The sequence below is a fragment of the Asterias rubens genome, chromosome 4 (assembly GCF_902459465.1).
Source record: "Asterias rubens chromosome 4, eAstRub1.3, whole genome shotgun sequence".
In the NCBI taxonomy this organism is placed as follows: domain Eukaryota; kingdom Metazoa; phylum Echinodermata; class Asteroidea; order Forcipulatida; family Asteriidae; genus Asterias; species Asterias rubens.
In genome coordinates, this window is record NC_047065.1 from 4,703,697 (window position 1) to 4,724,551 (window position 20,855).

The window sequence follows — 20,855 nt, forward strand, 5'->3', positions numbered from 1 at the left end:
AAGCTCATATCGACTAGTCAGCCAAAATAAACCATGTTATATTTGTTTTACTATACTTCATACATAATTCAGTTGTTTGGAGTAAGGGAAAGTTACATCTGTGAAATAAAATGAACCATGATAAGTTTGTTCATGCGATGGGCGGCGCTAGAGCGATGTTCGTGCGGTAGCGGGGAGCACATGCTAAGTAGAATAGCGCCCAGGGATGACGTCGCACAATGGAAATGCGCATGACAAGTAGAATAGCTCCCGGGAGCTTTTACTTGTCATGCGCATTTACCACTTGCGTGAATACTCACGTGCGCTTGGTAATTAGCAAAATTAACACCTGGCACGTGATGATGAATGAACCAATGAGAACTCGACTCTCGTTCATGAATATGTATTAGGTGAAGTAAAAGCTATTGGGGTCCAATCTCATGGCTCTGCTTACTGTGAGCAAAACATTAGCGACTAAAAAAAGCCAAATAGTTTGGCGCTTACAAAAAGTGCTTTTCATACATGTAGGTTAACAAGTAATTTGTTGTGCTTGCAAACACGATACCACACATTGTTCGCCAACACAGCTAACGCAGAAATTCTGCATCACTAACTTGTGAATGGTGGCGTAAGCGCAGAATTGTGCAGCAGGCAGAGTCGTAAAATTACCCTCAGATAAGAAGATTTATAAAATCATGTATGCTTTGCACATAATTAAAACAAATATATATTAAAGTAAATAACAATTAATTATAAGACAAAAATTTAATGATTATATTGAAATTAACAAGCGTTAATTTGTTTCATTTGTTTTCCATTTAACCACCATTATTACAGAAATTGTTATATTTGCTATGAACATTTATTTTTAAAAACATTCATGGAATGTTAAAGAATCAAATATAATGTACAGCATTATAGATTTAGGTCAACTATTTCTAAGAACTAAAAATATCAAACTTTGAGTTCGCTCGAACCCAAAACTCCGCCCAGGCATGCCAGAGGCGCTAGGATGGGTGTGGTCTTGTTATGAGTATAAGGGGTCCATAGTAGATCAACTTGTTTTCTCCGTGGCGTCTATATGAAGTTTGTGATAAAACTTGATTATTCTTTCGACTAAAAGTCCCTAAGATGTGTTTTTGTTAATTGGGTTATTAATCTTCTTTTGGTACTATTATTATATTAACACTTTAGTACTATAGCACTTTTAAGTCAGAAGTTCTAATAGAGTTTTAGTAGATAATAAACACCGTACCTGTCATGAAATGTATTTCAATGGACACAAATTTTGCCAAACTGAAACAAGTGCAAGTTCAAATTTAAAGTGGGTACACATATGGCTGTTGCATATTAAATGAATGGTTTAATGTGAAACTTTCTTTGTAGTCCATTTTGTTTGGTGACGTTTATGAATGTATGTCATTGAAACTGGTTAAAAACCTCAAATAGTCTGATGCTCTTAAAGGTAGTGGACACTACTGGTAATTGTCAAAGACCAGTCTTCTCACTAGGAGTATATAAACATAGTAGTAGATGATTGTTTTCTTTTGGGGATTATCTCCTTTAATCCTCTGTGGAGTTTAAATTGATGTATTCCACGACTTTCTGAAGGAAGAGGTGAAGGAAAGGCAGACTCTTCTTGATTACTTACAGAAAAAATTTCCTTGAGATCTCATTTCAGAGGGTATTTTTTGAACTGTTGTATCATTTGGGATTAGCAGATGTCTAGATGATTGTTTTTGTGAGGGGATTATCTCCTTTAATCCTCCGTGGAGTTTAAATGGATGTACTCCATGACTCTCTGGATGAGGTCTGCTTTTTTGTCTTTAGATTTGATCCCAATTCCTTTGTCTTTCAGCCAGGTTGCCAACGTGATGGTGTTCACCTTAGAAAGCTGGGGGAGAAGTTTGAATAATGATATTAATAATAATAATAGTAATCATTTGTGGGTTCGATTCCCACCTGAGAAATATTCCTGGGTTTTTTTCACAGGACTCGGGAAAATACCGAGTATACGGTGCTAAAACACATTGGTGTATGTGGGTAAAACCAAAATGAATATTCATTATCCCTGATGCAAATTTAACCGTTGCAGTAATCACTGCTAAGACATACAATGTAGGTTTCGAACTGCCTCTAGCTACCGGGCAATCTCGGTAGTGGGGGGGGGGGGGGATGGCACCCTCCGCCTCGGGTGCCATTTTCCCCCTCGGAGGTACAAAACGCTATGGACCCCGTCACAGCGTGCAACAATTGTATAATGTTCATTATTATTATTGTCAAAGATTTCTTTATTATGTCTGTACACATACCTGGTCATTAACAGCCAGAGACGTGATGTCAATTCCTTCCTGTAGTTTAGGCTTGTTGCGTGGTTTCTTGCTGGCAGTTGGAACTTCCACTCCATCCTCCTGCAACAGGAACAAAGATATCTAAACTCAACTTGATCGATGGATGTCTTTTACCTTTACCAAGCTAAAGCCATGTCTCAAAGACAGTGTTATTATAGATTCTGTACCCATATTAATAGGCCCACTTTTCTCACATTTCTTAAGTCTTCTCAAACAATACATTGCGACATATTAAAGGCAGTGGACACTATTGGTAATTACTCAAAATAATTGTTAGCATGAAACCTACTTGGTAAAAAGCAATATAGAGCTGTTGATAATATAAATCATTGTGAGAAACGGCTCCCTCTGAAGTAACATAGTTTTCGAGAAAGAAGTAATTTTCCACGAATTTGATTTTGAGACCTCAGAATTGGTTTTTGAAGTCTCAAAATCAAGCATCTGAAAGCACACAACTTTGTGTGTGTGTCAAGGGTGTTTTTTCTTCATTATTATCTCGCAACTGCGACGACCAATTGAGTCCAAATTTGCACAGGCTTGTTATTTTATGTGTGAAGACTGGTCTTTGACAATTACACAATGTACCAATAGTGTCCAGTGTCTTTAAAGCCATTTGACACTTTCGGTAAACAGTATTGTCCAAGGCCCACACTTCGTGTATCACAACTTACATATAAGATAACAAACCTGTGAAAATTTAGGCTCCATTGGTCATCGGAGTCGGGAGAAAATAACAGGAAAACCCATGCTTGTTTCCGCATGTTTTGCCGTGTCATGACATGTGTTTAAATACATGTAAATCCGTAATTATCGATACCTTGAATTCATAATTATTTTAATGTTTTCTCAAAAAGTAAAGCATTTCATGGAATAATATTTCAAGGGAAGTCTTTCAACATTACCTTCCGTAAACCCTGTAAGTTATTTGTAAATCTGTGGACTTTTTTGTTTTTTTCTGTTCCGAAAGAGTATAATGGCTTTAAGAACTCGATCCGTGGTAGTGAAATAAAATAATCATCCACTGAAGTCGAAAATAATTACCTTTGGTTTTCGCTTCACACTCTTGCCACCTCCCTGGTTTGGTTTTGGAGTTTCCGATTTCTTTCTGATCAGGGCATCGAGCGTCTGCTGAGTCCTTTTCACCTGGGGAGTGAGGTTGGAGGTGTGTGACGGCTCTTTGCGTCTGAATGATGGCGTGATCGCTGGTTTAGAAACACCAAGATTCAATCCCGTTACTGCAACTTGCTGAGCTTTTTCAGGTAAAGTGGCGTCATCCGTCGATATGGGTGGATTGCTCTCAGTTGTGAACGCAGACACACCGGTCGGCCTCCTTGGTTGGATGTTTGCTCTCTTGATTGGCGTAAACTTCGGCACAACTCTTGCATTCTGCTGGATGTTGTTTGAGGTATTCGAGATGTACTTTATCTGAGGGTGTTTGGGAAGGAACCGTGGGACGATGCGTTGTGAGATCGGAGAGACCACTTGGATGGTTTGGTTTGGAGAGAGGTTCGTTTGTGGGATGTATGAAGTATTGGTGAGACTGCTGCATGGGGCTGTGTTAGCGACGGGTGGGGACCATGCGTAGATGTTGTTAATGTAGGTGTTATTACAAGGGACGTGGCAGTTTACACTGTTGTTTTGTAGAACTGGCTTGAAGCGGGTACCCTGACTGGCTGTGGCTTGGTAGGATGGCTGTATTTGGTGCGGACTTGTGACCTGACAGTTTGCACTGTTGTTTTGTAGAACTGGCTTGAAGTGGGTACCCTGACTGGCTGTGGTTTGGTAGGATGGCTGTATTTGGTGCGGACTTGTGACCTGACAGTTTACACTGTTGTTTTGTTGAACTGGCTTGAAGCGGGTACCCTGACTGGCTGTGGCTTGGTAGGATGGCTGACTGATGGGTCTGAAAGAGTGAATGTTCCTTTGGGCTGCTCCCATCGGCTGTGAACATAAAGTATTTTGTGGTATGGTATACTGCACATCACCATAAGGAGCTCTCGGGGGAAAGCTACCCGTTGGTTGAGTAGGGTTGGCGATCGAGAACATACCATTGAGATCCCCAACTGGTGAGGGAAGATTAGCTGGTAACCTGGATGGTGTAATGATGGGGTGCGGTGCGCCCGGCACGGTGCATGATGTTAATCTATTGGGGCTTAGGGAGCCTTGGAAGGTCAGCTGACGTGTAGGGATCCGGCGGACAGACGTCGGAGGTGGGGTGCTGGACAGGGACAAATCAGACAGACATCCCTCCTGGAACATGACAAAAAAGTGTCTCATGTCAATGAAATCCTATATCATATCTGGTACTGTGTGGCAAGAAAGTCTGACTTATTTATTAACTTTTCTTCGCCGCAGATAACCAAGAATAAAAGATAAAAATTGCAGCCTGTTTTCAGGAATGAGAGATGTCAGACTTTTATCTGATTCGGACATTTTTTCATGCCTCTTTTGTAAAATAACATATTTTCTTAAATTATGTTTTTTTCTATCAACCTCTCCGGCGCTGAGGATACTTTTCTCAAAGCCTCCTTGAAACCTCACAAAAAAACACCCTCTGGCTAAATATAGAGACCCTCTTCAAGCTGCTCTCACCCAACCTTGTTCCCAGGGGTGATCGATCTCGCCGCGCCATTTTTTCCCAGCATGCCTTGCTCCATAACCCCTGGAAGTTTAACTCCAAAATATCCAAATATATGGGATATTACAATTAATCCTGTGGTTGATCCATTCTGTGTTGGGCGTTAGTCGCGCACAGGCTGGATGCGCTGTGTGGAAAGTTGTAGAATTCATACCGTGTATGTAAACTTGCAGGGTAGGTGTTGCGTGACAAAAAAGTGAATGCCTACATCTTTATACTCATGCGTTTCGGCATATAGAGCTTTTTGAAAGACGCACGGCGTTTCATATTTTGCGCGTATATGTAGTCGATCAAAGACATGGATCGGAGTTTCCCTCCCAGGGGTTAGAGACGTACGCAGAGCTAGCGGGTGTACGGCGTGCTGCCCATGGTTGCGAGGTTGACTCTCACCTTCTGCCCTGACTGGTATAACCCTGTGTTGGTGAACTGAGCCTTGGGCGTCACTTCAAAGACCGCACTGCACACTGACGGTAACTTATACCGCAGATCGGCGATGAATGCATTGATGATGGGTGCTGGATCTACTCTTGTTTGAAGAGTTGTCTCCTGCTTTCGTATACAGTACTCAGGGTAGCTAATTGGGCATTGGTTAAAGACAAATCTTAAACAACTACCTGATCGGAGCGTTTTCAACGGAAATGGTAGTTTAACTTGTTTAAAATGCACTTTTGATATGTGTACACTTCTGAATTTTTTCGTAATAATCGATTAAAAAATCAGACCCCAACCTAAAGGTTTGAAAAAACTAAAAACACTTCTGCGGTTGATGGCGCGCGTCAAAGGACAATGCCGCTGACGTCATGTCTGGGAGTTTGCTTTGTTATATACCTCCACTCCAAAGTGGCTTTACAAATTGGAGCTCCCAACTACGACATTTTGAGAGTGATTACATAACAGGGCTTTTCGACAGAGAAGAAGATGGAGAGATGACATCAGGGTATATTCAGTAACAACATGGACCAGAATTATAAAAAAACAAATCTTTGGTTTTATAGGAGTATTAGAGGAAAACTTACAAATCAATATGTTAAAACATTAAAGATGCTATGTCAGATTTTTTGCCCAAAACATTAAAAAATAGATTTGTTTGAGTAAATGGGATTTCAAAGAGTATCACCCGCTCAGTCTAACGAAAAAAAGTTTAACCATGACAAAAATTTTAAACGTTTCTTATAAAACACATAAGAATTGGTCACGTGGTATATTGTCGGGATCCTGACAAAAACTAATTTTGAGCACTTTATTTCACTGCTACTAATAATTGGCGGACTTTTTCAAGCAATGGCTCAAATGAAAGCTTGTAACTTTCTCAACCCCCATCAAAATACCTATTGAATTTTAAATCAAAATTTCTGGGTCAAATCGGCAAAAAATCTGACATAGCATCTTTAAGCGGTTAATTAAGAGCATCGGACACGAGCTCTAATGTTTCTGATCAGAGGGTTCAAGTCCTGGTCGTGGCGTTTTTGTCCTTGGTCAAGAAACTTTTCAGGTCTTTGTACTTTAAAAAAAACGTAGCTCAACAACACCTTGCAGGAAAAACATTGAATGTTGGAGCGCCTTAAGCATCACTGAATAATGGTTGTCAACATAAGAAGCCGCTCTTATTTTTGTTTATATAATAATTTGGATCCGATTCTTCATCAGTGCATTTGATAAAGGATACGTGAAGAGTGTTGGTCCAATGGCTGGGAAGTAGATGTTGTAATACATTACGCCGGCACTGGAATCTGGCAGCCTGTATCCATACTGTAATTAACAGACAGACAACAAGTCATACAGAGTTTGAGGACAAAAGTGTATTATTATGATTATTATGAATATTATGATTATGATTATGATTATAATTATGATCATTGTGATTTTGATTGGGATGGTGATGGTGATGGTGATGGTGATGGTTATTGTAATTGTTATTGTTTTGTTATTATTATTATTATTATTGTTATTTAAAACCTACGGCAAAAGCTTTGTAAAGAAAAAATTAAACCAGCAACATTAAAATCCCTTTGGAAAGAGGAAAGTTTTTTTTAAACTTCTTAATTTTTTTTTTTACATTAGGGGCATTACGCATTGTACACTCACTGAAATCATTAGGATATTTTGTACACTATTATTGGACAGGTGTTCGACATTGGTACAAAAAGTGGCTGTCTGTTTTTTCTTTGCATTTAAGGCCTTCTCAAGTTTTTGGCTTCTTACGATAGAAAGGTCAACTATGATGATGATGTACTTACTGCATTCTTCCAGTATCTTCGGATGTCTTTGTAGGTCTTCAAGGGACTCGTCGCTGGGATCTCATGACTGATGCTAACTACCTTGCCTTTCTTCAAGCTGGGTAAAACAAAACACAAACACAAATAAATGACACTAACTGGTTTAATCATGGAACTCACTACTATAACTTCAATTTTACTTGAAACACTACTACTATTACTAATATAACTAGGGTTCCAATTCTTACATGTATTTCAATGTTGCATAAATCAAAATAATTCAAATTTAATAATACATAAGTGTTATATAACCAATTTGACGTTGTATATTTCACAAAGGTGATCAAGAAATAAGGGAATCAATGTGTGACGAAGAGGTTTTCCACTAGTTGTTTTATCCCAACGAGGCCTGGTTCTTGATAATTTTACCGTCTCGAAGTCGAGGTAAATTATCAAGAACCAGGCCTCGGCGGGTTTAAACCACTAGTTGAAAACCGATTCAACACACTTTGATTCCCATTCAGAAATACCTTTTCGGTCAAAAAATATCAACACTTATGGTCAAAAAGTAAAATACATGCAAAAATTTTAATTGGTGACGATATGCATAAAACAGCAAACCTGTGAAAATTTGAACTCAATCGGTCGTCGAAGTTACGAGATATTAATGAAAGAAAAAACACCTTTGTCGCACCATGGTCAAACGAAGTATGTAGTGTGCTTTCAGATGCTTGATTTCGAGACCTCAAATTCTAAATCTGAGGTCTCGATATCAAATTCTTGGAAAATTACTTCTTTCTCGAAAACTACGTCACTTTAGAGGGAGCTGTTTCTCACAATGTTTTATACTATCAACCTCTCCCCATTACTCGTAATCAAGAAAGGTTTTATGCTAATAATTGTTTTGAGTAATTGACAATAGTGTCCACTGCCTTTATGCAAATGCTTTTGGTCTCTTTCTCAAATAGTGCCCAGCTTGAATCACTGGTACCCAATTCAAAACTCATCACAAAACATATCTTTTTCGGAAACAATAGCCTTCAAACTTTTGGTTGTCTTGTTTCATTGTGTATTAGCAGAGTTCTTGTTTTTTTTTGCGCCAGGTGTGTCATCATTGACAGACATGGCGCACTGGAAATGTTTAACATTATTATTATTATTACCACCAGAGTATAGAAGTTGTTTCATAGTTTTCAAGGCCCTACACTTTAGAAAATTTAATACCCACCTAGGTAAGACGTAACACCATTTATTCTCGATGGAGTATTCCAATATCACATTATTATTGGACTGAAAGAATTGGTCTACTACAGGTCTGCATACTTCAAAGTCAGCAATCTGTGAAAAGTTACTGAAATGTTACTTGAATTGTAATAACTAAAGAAAGTTGTGCTAAAATGTTGAACTCTCAGGACACAAATTCTTCAAAGTGATTCCGTTGGCAATAGACCGATCCACTAAGCTCCGCCCCATTGCATATTGACCAATCACAACGCAACGAAGGTCCGACAAATAAGGTCCGACATGCGTGCGTGTATGTTTGCGCGCGCGGCAGAGTTGTGCAAAAAGGAATTGGAGAGGCTCACGTGTTCTTGCTCACACGTGCGTCGTGGGCGGAGCCTAATGGATCGGTCTATTGTCTCACCTTGGGGGTGTCTTCTTTGGGGAATAAACTGCAAATACACGCCCTTTTCACTTTGTATCTCTTATCCCAGTGGAACACAGCCCTGGGGTGGCCTTTGGAGTTTTGTTTTTACCCCCCAGTCACTCCAGTGCACTTTCACACATTCCCTGCTTATTATGTCCCTATTCCACAGGATTCCAGTTGCACATTTAAAGGCAGTGGACACTATTGGTAATTACTCAAAATAATAATTATCATTAAACCTTTCTTGGTGACGAGTAATGGGGAGAGGTTGATAGTATAACACCTTGTGAGAAACGGCTCCCTCTGAAGTGCCATAGTTTTTGAGAAAGAAGTAATTTTCCACGAATTTGATTTCAAGACCTCAGATTTAGAACTTGAGGTCTTGAAATCAACTGTCTAAACGCACACAACTTCGTGTGACAAGGGTGTTTTTTCCTTTCATTATTATCTCGCAAGTTCGATGACCGATTGAGCTCAAATTTTCACAGGTTTGTTATTTTATGCATATTATTTCACCAACTGTGAAGGCTAGTCTTTGACAATTACCAATAGTGTCCACTGCCTTTCAAGATTACCCAGGGATTTACCACTTGCCCCTTATCCAGTGCAGGGGTAGCTATTCCCCGGGGTATGCCAGGGGTGAGAGTCATTACTAACGAACAAATCTGAAACTTTGATACAAATTCAAAGGTATGTTGACATGATGCCATTTCTACCTTTTGGTAACCCCTGGGGTTATAGATTCCAAGGAGCTTTTGGAAACAGTATCCACAACACTAGAGAAGTAGACCAATGAGCAGGATGTCTTTATTTGTGGACAAAATATTGTCTGATTTTCTTCACCAGGACGACATAAAAGTCTGAATTCAGCCAAAAGTCAATCTAATCCCTGCATGGTATGCCCATTTGCCGGGGTAGATCAGGGGAAAGGGATCCAAATGTGGGAATAGAGTAGTGTGACAAGGGCTACAACTTGTTGAGAATTAACTTACTGTGCACCGTGGCAGCTTTGCCATCATGGGTCTCAATGCGAGACAGATCTCAGTTTCAGTCACGTTCAATTCCATGTCTGAAAGCAAGACCAGAACAAAGAGAAAGACCAATTGCCTAAACAGCATACGGATGCCTTGCAATGGAGAATTGTCCTTTTAGTTTAGCACTCCCCATCCCAATTTCTATTAATAGAAATAACAACATCTAGAGGTGGAAGGACCATTTTAGATTTAAGAACCTAGATGTTGTGCTTTGCCTGCGTCGTAATAATACGCTTTTTGTACTACATAGAAGACTTTCTGGGACAATAGGTGGCAGCAGACTTACCGGGTAAAGCCATTGTTCTCAAAATTATACGCATGTTCAGAGCTACGTAAACAATAGACCTTATCGCAAATACCAATGCGCACGCGCAGACTGTTGAATGAGGTGCATTGTGGGATATATATGGATCAAATTTGGATACCAGCAAGACCACAATGCACCTAATTCCTAGCTTTACGCGCGCGCCCCGGTATTTGCGAAAAAGGTCTATGGAAATTTACGTGGTAAGTCTGCTGCCACCTAGTGTTGAAAAGTCTCCCATTCTTGTTCTCTTACAAACATCTCAAAAAAGAAGTTTCATCACATTTATATTTGAGTTAAACCCCATGGTTCCTTATTATTTAGGAGTACAGTCTGTAACTAAAGGCAGCGGACACTGTTGGTAATTACTCAAAATAATTATTAGCAACATTGGTAACAATAATAGGGAGAGGTTGATAATGTATAGCATTGTGAGAAACATCTCCCTCTGAAATAACGTAGATATCGAGGAAGAAGCAATTTTCCATGAATTTGATTTCAAGACCTCAGAATTAGATTTTGAGGCCCCGAAATCTAGCATCTGAAAGCATACAACTTCGTGTGGCAAGGGTGTTTTTTCTTTCATTATTATCTTGCAACTTCGTAGACCAATTGAGCTCAAATTTTTACAGGTTTGTTATTTTATGCATATATTGAGATACACCAAGTGAGAAGACTGGTCTTTGACAAATACCAATAGTGTCCAGTGTCTTTAAGTCAAACTTATTTTAGTTTTTTAGCCGATTTAAAACAAAAAAAGTGGCGGCTATCCGCTGTTGGATGTCAATAATAAATAAAAATAAAAAATTAAAAAATAAATAAAAATAAAATAAAATGAATGCAGTTTTTGAGCCGTTAAATTCGAATGTAAAAAAATCTCTGGATCAGCACTTACCAATGGCTGCCATTTGACCAGACCCAACCAAGAAGTCTCTGCCTTGCAAGTAACACATCCCTGCTTTGTTCCACAATGGTGCCAGTTTGGCCCTGATAGTGTAGGCTAGACATGCCTGAAACACTGGACTGATAACCCGCATTGGTTTACTCACCTACAACAGTACACAACAAAACAAAAACACAAACAAATTCACAAGACTTTAAAGAAACACGTTGCCTTGGATCGGACGAGTTGGTCTATAAAAAGCGCTTGTAGTGTTATAAAATGTATATGATTTGAAAGATGTTTTAAAAGTAGAATGATCCACACAAATTTGCTTCGAAATTGCGTGGTTTTCCTTTTACTTTGCGAACTAACACAGTCGGCCATTGACTCCCATAAATGGCTGACGAGGTAAAAGGAAAACAGGCAATTTCGAGGCATGTTTGTGTGGAACATTGTATTCTACTTTCACAACATCTTTTTAACCATATATGCGTTTTAAAACAAACGTTTACAAACCCTTTTCAAAGACAAACTTGACCGATCCAAGGCAACGTGTTCCTTTAAAGGCAGTGGACACTATTGGTAACATGTAAAATTATTGTTAGCATAATGGAGAGCTGTTGGTAGTATTAAATGTGCGAAAAGGGCTCCTTCAGAACAGAGTTTCCGAGAAAGAGGTAATTTCTCAATCAAACATATCAAGCCTTTCATTAGGCATAGTACGCACAAACTTAAATGCAACAAGTGTGTTTGTTCTTTCATTGCTCTCTTGCAACTTTGATGACCAATCGGGTCCAAATTTTTACATATTTTTTATTTTAGTTGCACATTGTTGGAATATGAGCGTAAATACTGGGCCCAATTTCATGGCTCTGCTTACCGCCGAATTTTGCGCTTACGATCGCACTTCCCCGCTTACGTGCAACTGCTGAACTTCTGCGCTAGCCTTGTAAGCGTAGAATGCCTTGTAACTTGGAGTACGCACGCGCAGAAGCCGAAATTCGCCGCTAACCCGTGAAATAGGCTTGCCGTAAGCACAGAATTCTCTGCTTCCGTAAGCGCCGATTCTGTGCTTACGGTAAGCAGAGCCATGAAATTGGGCCCTGGGGCCGATTTCACAAAGGTCTCAAATTGATCGTAACTTCAAATCAATCGTAGTTGCTAAGTAAAGTGTGATGTCACAATACAAATCTCTATGGTGATACTGAAAATTTGTCTTGCGATGAATTTTATTGCTTTGTGACATTGGGCCCTGGTCCTGCTTTTGAGAACCAACCACAAGTGTCAAAGCCTGCAGATTACGACAAAGATTCTAAAAATAGTGTTAAACAGTTGGTCCATGTACCTGGAGGCCCATCTTTTGACACCTTACTTGAAGACGTCCGGATTTCCACAGCGACTGTTGCAGTATAACATAAATATTTTGCTCCTGCTGAAGGGACGGGGAAGCGAGTATCATGGGCTCGGTGAATATCAACTCTCTGAAAAGAAGACCAAGAAATGGTGGTTAAGCCAAGGAAAACCAAATGATCATCCGGATTTTTCAAAAAAGTGGAGGATGAGGGCCTTTTTTTTTTTTTTTTTACAAGAAGGTCGCTTAGTATTTCAAATCAAACAGGCCACGAATTGTTCAGATTGAACCCACCGCAAACTTATTTGATATCTATTTGTTGCACGAGGACCCGGGTTAAAGACAGTGGTCACTATTGGTAATTGGTAATTGTCAAAGACTAGTCTTTACAGTTGGTGTATCTCAACATATGCATAAAATAACAAACCTGTGAAAATTTCAGCTCAATCGGTCGTCGAAGTTGCGAGATAATAATGAAAAAAAAAAACACCCTAGTCACACGAAGTTGTGTGCTTTCTTATATTACGCTTGATTTCAAGACCTCAAATTCTAAACTTGAGGTCTCGAAATCAAACTTGAGGAAAATTACTTCTTTCTCGAAAACTACATCAATTCAGAGGGAGCCGTTTCTCACAATGTTTAATACCAGCAACGTCTCCCCATTACTTATTTCCAAGTAAGGTTTTATGCGTAAAATTATTTTGAGTAATTACCAATAGTGTCCACTGCCTTTAAGGCTATTTTACATTGTATTCGTTTACCTGCATTTGATAATTTGAGGTTGCGACCCCACATATTTGGTTGAATTCCGATCTCCGCCGCCTGATTGCGACAAACTGTCGCACACATTCAGTGTGATTGAGCACAAATCCTTGAAGTCCGGAACCTTTGCAAAAAAGATTGAGGGCGTGGTGTGTGCCGTTGCCATCATCTTTGGCTTCAAAGTGACTAAATCTGAATGAAACAAGAGCCAATAAATTGTCACCCTTCATAAAATAAAAAGGAAAATACTTGATTCTTGAAGAATATGTTTATTGCGAATAGCAAAATATCCAGAGACTATAGAAGGCGCAGAGATATCAGCACATGGGCCATGTGTGTGGACTTTGAGCATGACAACAAACAACGGGGTCGTCGAATGCCCCCTCTGCCTTGAGTCTTGAGTAGTTTAATCCCTAAACAGCTCACGTAGGAAGCTAAACTGGGATGGTGACTTGGTGGCGCCATTGGTTGACGGTGCAAGGTGCGAAGAGAAAAAATAATAAACTAACAATAAATAATAAAAAATAATAAATCATGCCTACCCATGATGCATTGCGGTTCTAAATCGTGATAAACATACATAGGGTGCGTTCGTTTAGCTTCCCTGGGTCAACCCTGGTCTGCCCCGGTACGTTCGAATAGCTTTGACGGGGCTCACCGGGTCAGCCCCCAGTGCCCTGCTTGTGTAGTGGGTCACTTGGGGTGACCTGAGAAGCATGCCGTCACAACGAGAGGGTGAGTGTGGTCGTTCGATTAGCTCTTGTCAGGGGCTCACCCGAGTGAGCACTGCGGGATCGACCCAGGGAAGCTAAAAGAACGCACCCACCAACTGAGAAGTTCATACAAAAAAGTAAAGTTACACAGAATGAGAATCAGATGTGAGAATCTTTTTCTTACTTTAAGTTTATTTATATAAAAGATGGGTCATCAATTCGTTTTATAATATAAATGCTGATTCATTATGGGTAAAATTATCAAGAAAGATAGAATGTTAAATGTCACCTGTGAATATTTCAGCTGAATAAACTATAAAGCGTAGGCCTAACTTTGATTTTAAATTTCGTGATGTCTTTTTAATAATGCTAGGTCCCTGAGCTGATGGGATCTGGCATGTCTTGGCTTGGAATAGTTTTGGTTTTACCCGCAAACCTCTCTGCAACACTTTTAAATAATAAATTTAAATTAAAAACATGTTCTCGATTCCCACCAGTTGATTAAGAATTAAATTAACAAAATACCAATTATACAACTACCTTAGATTATTCCCCCTGTCTCCAAGAAAACTGGCGATGTACGGGACGGAGTTAAACACAAACGACTAACAACGCGCCGAACTAGTTTTATTGCAACAAAACTTTTCAGGAACTTTTCCCGGGCCCGCCCACTTTACGACACTTTACTCAAACTTTCTCATTAATATTTAAGTCAGGATCCATTAATTTTGTGTATGATATTAAATATAATTGAGGCTGGGGACCAGATTGGTCAGTTTGTAGTCTGGCGCTCATTACTGATTTTCTTAACTGTAAAAGTTTTGTATAATGGCGCAGGGTACACGACACCACTTACTGTTGAGCAAAGTAATGGAAATTTTTCGTTGGATTTTTTGGTAAATAAATCGCATAGAAAAGCTCAAATATTTTGTGACATTATGGCAGATCGGGCGCAGGATTTCTGGCCATTGCCACCTGCCACTGCTCGAGCATTGAGCGACAAATTGTACGAGAAAAGGAAGGGTGCAGCCTTGGAAATTGACAGGTGAATATGTAAATGTCGTCGTGTTTCTTTACCATTACATTACCAGATTACTACCTAGCCCACTGGTAGGACGTCAGTCAGTGCATGGAGGAAGGAAAAATCCTTCCTCCATGGTCAGTGCCACTGCATGCAACGGAGGGGTCCAACCTGGGCTACTAGATTGGATAACTTTCCATATGGCGCCACCACTTTTTCACTCATTTTTACAAAAAGGGATATATCAATCAGGTAAATTAGATACTATATTTTTTTATTTCGAATGAAAAAGTGGTGGCGCCATACGGAAACTTTTCCGGCTAGCCAACCAAGGATAATAAACCCCATGAAAGCCATGGGCCAACTATCTGAATCCTTGCATTTATAGCATGCAGAGCAATCCATCATGGAGGCAGAGAGTTGCCACACAGGCATGACAGGTGTAGTTGCGATATTGTAACCCTCCTCCCGACGGCCGCCAGGTGGTGGGTTATTAGTAGGAGATTCTTTTGATTGGCAAATGAAAATCTGGTCCAACACGTACAAAATCGACAGCTAGTCACCAGATTTGCCCCATTTTTACCACTTTCAAAAATCATGGCACGAACTTAATCCTCAAAATGTCTAATGAACACTCAATCAAAACACCATTGAGAAAATATTTTTGAAGAAAAAGGACAAAAACTTACCAGATCCCGGAGCGGATTCCCGAGGTTTATATTTTGAACTTGTCGCATCGCTTTGCAAACGCTTTATTTTGTTGTTGGACTAAACCATTCTGTGAAAGGGGTGTTATCATGCTGCAGCGCGTGCGCGCCATGCCATTGAGTGAACGGCGGGCAATGTAAACGGACAGCGCACACGCACTGCCTTTTGAGTTATTTAAATGTTGTTTTTTGTTGGTTCTCTATTTTATTTTAGAATTTTTTTTAACCTATCATTTAGATTTCTGTTCTATTAGCTTTCCTGCGCGACCCCGCGGTGCTCATTCGGGTAAGCCCCTGACAAGAACTAATCAAACAATCGCACTCACCCTCTTGTGGTGAAGCCGTGCACCTCGGGCCAGCCCAAGTGACCCGTTCCTCAAGCAGGGCACTTGCTTGGGGCTGACTTGGGTGAGCCCCTGAAATGACGCCAAAGCTATTTGATCAGATCAGGCAGACCGGGGTCAAATCGGGGAGCTAATCAAACGTACCCATAGTTACTGTATCATAGTATGAACAACATTTGAAGCCGTAGACTAATCACTGCCATTAGACTGTATACTGTGTACTATTTTACCCCATCCAGATTGGTGCGTGATCTGGTACAATCTAATAGCACAGACCAGATCGAAAAACTTCTGCACGTTCTCAAAACAGAATTTGCTCTCTCTGCCAATGGCAACGCTCGTAAAGGAGGGCTGATTGGGCTTGCTGCTCTCGCTATCGCCATGGGAAAGGTAATTATATAATCTCTGTGTACACAAAACAATGTTACTTGAAATTTGAAAGAAAAAATTGCATGTACTTGCATCCCCTTAAAGCCATTGGACCCTTTCGGTTCAGAAAAAAACCAAAAAGGTAACAGATTTACAAATAACTTACAGGGTTTACAGAAGGTAGTGGTGAAAGACTTCTCTTGAAATATTATTCCATGAAATGCTTTACTTTTTGAGAAAACAGCAAAACGATATCAATTCTCGTTAACGAGAATTACGGATTTATTTTAAACACATGTCACACGGCGAAACGCGCGGAAACAATGGTGGGTTTTCCCGTTATTTTCTCCCGACTCCGATGACCGATTGAGCCTAAATTTTCACAGGTTTGTTATTTGATATAGAAGTTGTGGTACACGAAGTGTGGGCCTTGGACAATACTGTTTACCGAAAGGGTCCAATGGCTTTAAAGACACTGGATGCTATTGGTAATTTGTCAACCAGTCTTCTCACTTGGTGTATCTCAACCTATGCATAACCCTAACCTGTGAAAATTTGAGCTCAATGGGTCATCAACGTTGCGAGATAATAATGAGAGAAAAAGTTGTGTGCTTTCAGATGCTTGATTTCGAAACCCCAAAATCTAAATCTGAGGTTTCGAAATCAAACTTTTGGGAAATTGTTTCTTTCTCGAAAACTGCGTTACTTCACAGGGAGCCGTTTCTCACAATATTTTATACTACATGTACTTACGTGTATCAACAGCTCTCCATTACTCGTTACAAAGTAAGTTTTTATGCGAAAGACTATTTTGAGTAATTACCAATAATGTCCACTGCCTGTAAAGGGACGTTGCCTTTGATTGGATGAGTTGGTCTATGAAATTTGTTTGAAACTGTTTGTCATGAAATGCATGGTTAGAAAGATGTTTTAGAAAGTTGAAAAACGTTCCAAACAAATATGCCTAAAAATTGCGTGGTTATAAAGTGAAACCTTTTTCTTTGAGAACTAACACGGTCGACCATTTTGTAGAGTGGAAAGTTAGCATGCCGTGTTAGTTCACGACGTATCAGGAAAACCATGGAGTTTTGAGGCATATTAATTTTTATAAATAATGATTTATCTTTCTGGGTGCATTTCATAGCAAACGGTTTCAACTTCTTTTCATAGACAAACTTGCCCGATCCAAAGCAACGTGTCCTTTTAAAGTGATCCCCTGGCTACCGCCTTCCAGGTTGTGTTGTAAACTTTGGTGTGATTCCTGGCCACATGTATACGGCAGTTACAGGTTGAGTGGCTTCTTATAGACTGTTACCATGGTGTAGCCATCTTGAATTTCTCACATTGATATCAATGTAACCAAACCGAGGCTGGAAGAACAAAAAAGTCTGGTTCCTATTTGCGTGCTTGTGCCGTAGAAATCAAACCGGGAGACTGCGTGCTGTGTGTTTCTTTGATGTCTGCGTGTAGACATGGTAGACGCGCATACGGTTTGACCTACAAGATGGTTTGACCTACAAGCATCAAAGGCGTTATTCAATACGGTCTATTGGCATCCCTGAACAAAGATTATTACAAAACAGGGAGACTGGCAACATTAGGGCAAGATGGCTCTTTAGTCTTTACCATGACTGATATGCGGAGTAGAGAGGATCCCTCCTCTTATACTAGAGCAAGGATTATGTCCTCTTGTGTAGCACTACAGAAGTACCCCCTCACCCTAAAATCCTCTAAAAGAATTTCCTGACATTCCAATACACAATGAAAACACAGTGGGAGGGCCACACCGTGCCAGGAAAACAAGCACTAAATGGCTGGCTCAGTTGGTAGAGGGCTGGCACCTTAATATGGAGTTTAGAGGTTCAAATCTCACTCTGTAGTAAATACTTTCTTCTAATACCTTAAAGGCAGTGGACACTATTGGTAATTGTCAAAGACTAGCCTTCACAGTTGGTGTATCTCAACATATGCATAAAATAACAAACCTGTGAAAATTTGAGCTCAATCGGTCACCGAACTTGCGAGATAATAATGAAAGAAAAAAACACCCTTGTCACACGAAATTGTGTGCGTTTAGATGGTTGATTTCGAGACCTCAAGTTCTAAATCTGAGGTCTCGAAATCAAATTTGTGGAAAATTACTTCTTTCTCAAAAACTATGGCACGTCAGAGGGAACCGTTTCTCACATTGTTTTATACCGTCAACCTATCCCCATTACTCATCAGTAAGAAAGGTTAATATACTAAAAGGTATTTTGAGTATTTACCAATAGTGTCCACTGCCTTTAAATTATATGAAAAGTTTACCAATTTGTTTTATGTGAGTTTGTTCACTTGATAATTATAATAACAACCAGTTTTTATGTGTAGCACTTTTCACACCAGGATGGCATTTCAAATCACTTTTAACATTATTACCACTGGTCACTGGGTCATTTAAAATTTGTCTCAGCTCCCTGGGGAGTATACAGCCCGTGCAACAAATAATGCGCTATTAAAATCAATTACAAGAACCATCTCTGCCCTCACAGGTATCCATTTACCCCTAGGTGGAGTGCAGCAATTACAGTTACACAATGTAAGTGTCTTGCTCGGGGACACAACTGTCACGAGTGGGACTCCAACCCAAACTCTGCTGGCCACGACACCCTACAATTACAAATTTGATTGTGTTTCTCGTCTCCAGGATTCTACAGCTTTTCTGCCTCAGTTGATCGAGCCTGTCATAGCATGCTTCAATGATCCTGACAGTCGAACCAGATACTTTGCCTGTGAGGCACTGTACAACATCGTCAAGATTGCCCGCAGTGCAGTATTGCTGCATTTCAACAATGTCGTCAAGGTTCTGAGTCAGGTATGTATGGGACGGGATGGGACGTAGAATCTCAGTGCACTTATCAAAACTATTACCGAAAAATAGTTTTTCGTCAGAAAGTTATCTGTGGCCCTAAAAAATGGAAGAAGACCTTGTAGTTGAGAGTATTTACTGTTGAGATTATTGTAATGGTGAACATGTTCAGATGAATAAACAGGACTGAGGAGATTGACATCTTTGAGCTTTGAAAGTTAACAAAAGAAACTAGAGTTAAGTGTTTGCAGAAACAAACACTTGTAGTTCGGCTATTATTGGACCAGTGTTTAATTCAATAAAGAGAGTGTTGTTAATAGCTCGTCAAAATTCAAATAAAATCAAACAAAAATGTTTTCTCAATGTGTGATATACATTGTAAAAGCCATTAATCAATTACCGGTTTAGACAGGTCAAAAGGTCAAGAGAAGGTCACCAACATATCCATTTTAGTGAAATACGTAAAGCCCAATGTTTTCATTTTCATTTCATTTATTAATTTCACAGGCAAAAATTCAAGCACAGACAATAAGAACAGTAAGAAAACAAAAACAAGAAGTATACAATACAATAACAAAAAAAGCAGCACCCCTGAAGGATTTTAAAAAAGAAAACTAAATTACTATCGAGTTAATCTCCTGATGCCACAATTTACGAAGAGACAAAAAAGGACATTACAGATGGACATTATTAAAACATGTCATACAGTATAAAAATATAGAACTATACAAGCAGTTAAAACTATAAAAGCACTAATGGGCATTAAAAATACAAAATCGTTAAAAGAGAGATTCTAGTTAATTATGCAAAAGCACTATAAATTTGAGAAATAAAAAACAGCAGCAAGGTATTTGAATGGGCAAGGCAACTGTTTTGGTCAAGGGGACCTCCTCGCCAGGGACTAATAAATGATTCCTGAGGGAATTAGTGAAGGAGGATAAACTAAGGATAATTGTATCTTTAATGCAGGACGGTAGTTCGTCCCATAATCTAGGGAATCTGTGAAAAAGAGAATGATGGGCAGCATTGGAACGAGCCCGATGATGGACAAATTTAACAGATTTGATATGTCTACAATTAATGGGAATTAGAGTGTCCGTGTCAATGTCAAATTTGTTATATAAACATTTAATAACAAACGTAATTGAAAGGAAATGAACCCTGTTGATTAAAAGAGGCAGACCCAGCTTGACACACCTGTCAGAATATTCAATTTCATTTACAGAATCAATTAAAACCCTTCTCGGCAGACCCAAACAAAAACGGGTGAATCGCCTCTGTACCTTCTCTAGCGTTTTTTGCTGAGTCGAAAGAACAGGGCACCAGACTGGAGCTGCGTATTCAAGTATGGGTCTGCTAATTGAGCGATAAAGTAAAGTCAAAATGTAAGGGTTTCTAGTTTTAACTACTCTACCAATAAATCCGTTGAGTCTAGTGGCTTTGGAACTGACTTTATTAACATGTGTTTTCCAGCTTAAGTCCCTGGAGATAATAACACCCAAGTATTTGTAACTATCCACATTTTCCAAAGTGTTTTCAGCAATTTTATACAGTGGTTTAGCAGGGTTTCTAGACCTGGTCACAGTCATTAGTTTACACTTATTTGGGTTTAAAGACATACAGTTTAGATTACACCAAGTGTTTATGTGCTGCAGGTCATCCTGGAGTGCCACTTCATCATCTTGAT

The 20,855-nt window shown here is 39.5% G+C and overlaps 2 protein-coding genes across 3 annotated transcripts in view; one reads left to right on the top strand and one right to left on the bottom strand.

Moving 5' to 3' along the window:
* Nucleotides 1-293: 293 nt before the first annotated feature.
* LOC117288856 (uncharacterized protein C18orf63-like) lies at nt 294-13,332 on the bottom strand. Its single transcript, XM_033769709.1, has 11 exons — nt 13,166-13,332; nt 12,399-12,534; nt 11,066-11,219; nt 9,825-9,901; nt 8,413-8,522; nt 7,206-7,302; nt 6,635-6,717; nt 5,359-5,542; nt 3,372-4,580; nt 2,292-2,390; nt 294-1,873 (listed from the first exon to the last, which is right to left on the bottom strand). Exons 1-11 carry the CDS (start codon nt 13,330-13,332, stop codon nt 1,739-1,741), a joined length of 2,451 nt encoding a protein of 816 aa, XP_033625600.1. The 3' UTR covers nt 294-1,738.
* A 1,415-nt stretch (nt 13,333-14,747) lies between these two features.
* Nucleotides 14,748-20,855, top strand: part of LOC117289253 (protein VAC14 homolog) — a 45,721-nt gene continuing 39,613 nt past the window's right edge. For both annotated transcript variants that reach the window (XM_033770293.1, XM_033770294.1), the window contains exons 1-3: nt 14,748-14,924; nt 16,191-16,341; nt 19,007-19,174. In XM_033770293.1, coding sequence (XP_033626184.1) covers nt 14,818-14,924; nt 16,191-16,341; nt 19,007-19,174 — 426 coding nt within the window. In that variant the 5' untranslated portion in view covers nt 14,748-14,817. The remainder of the gene's footprint in view (nt 14,925-16,190; nt 16,342-19,006; nt 19,175-20,855) is intronic.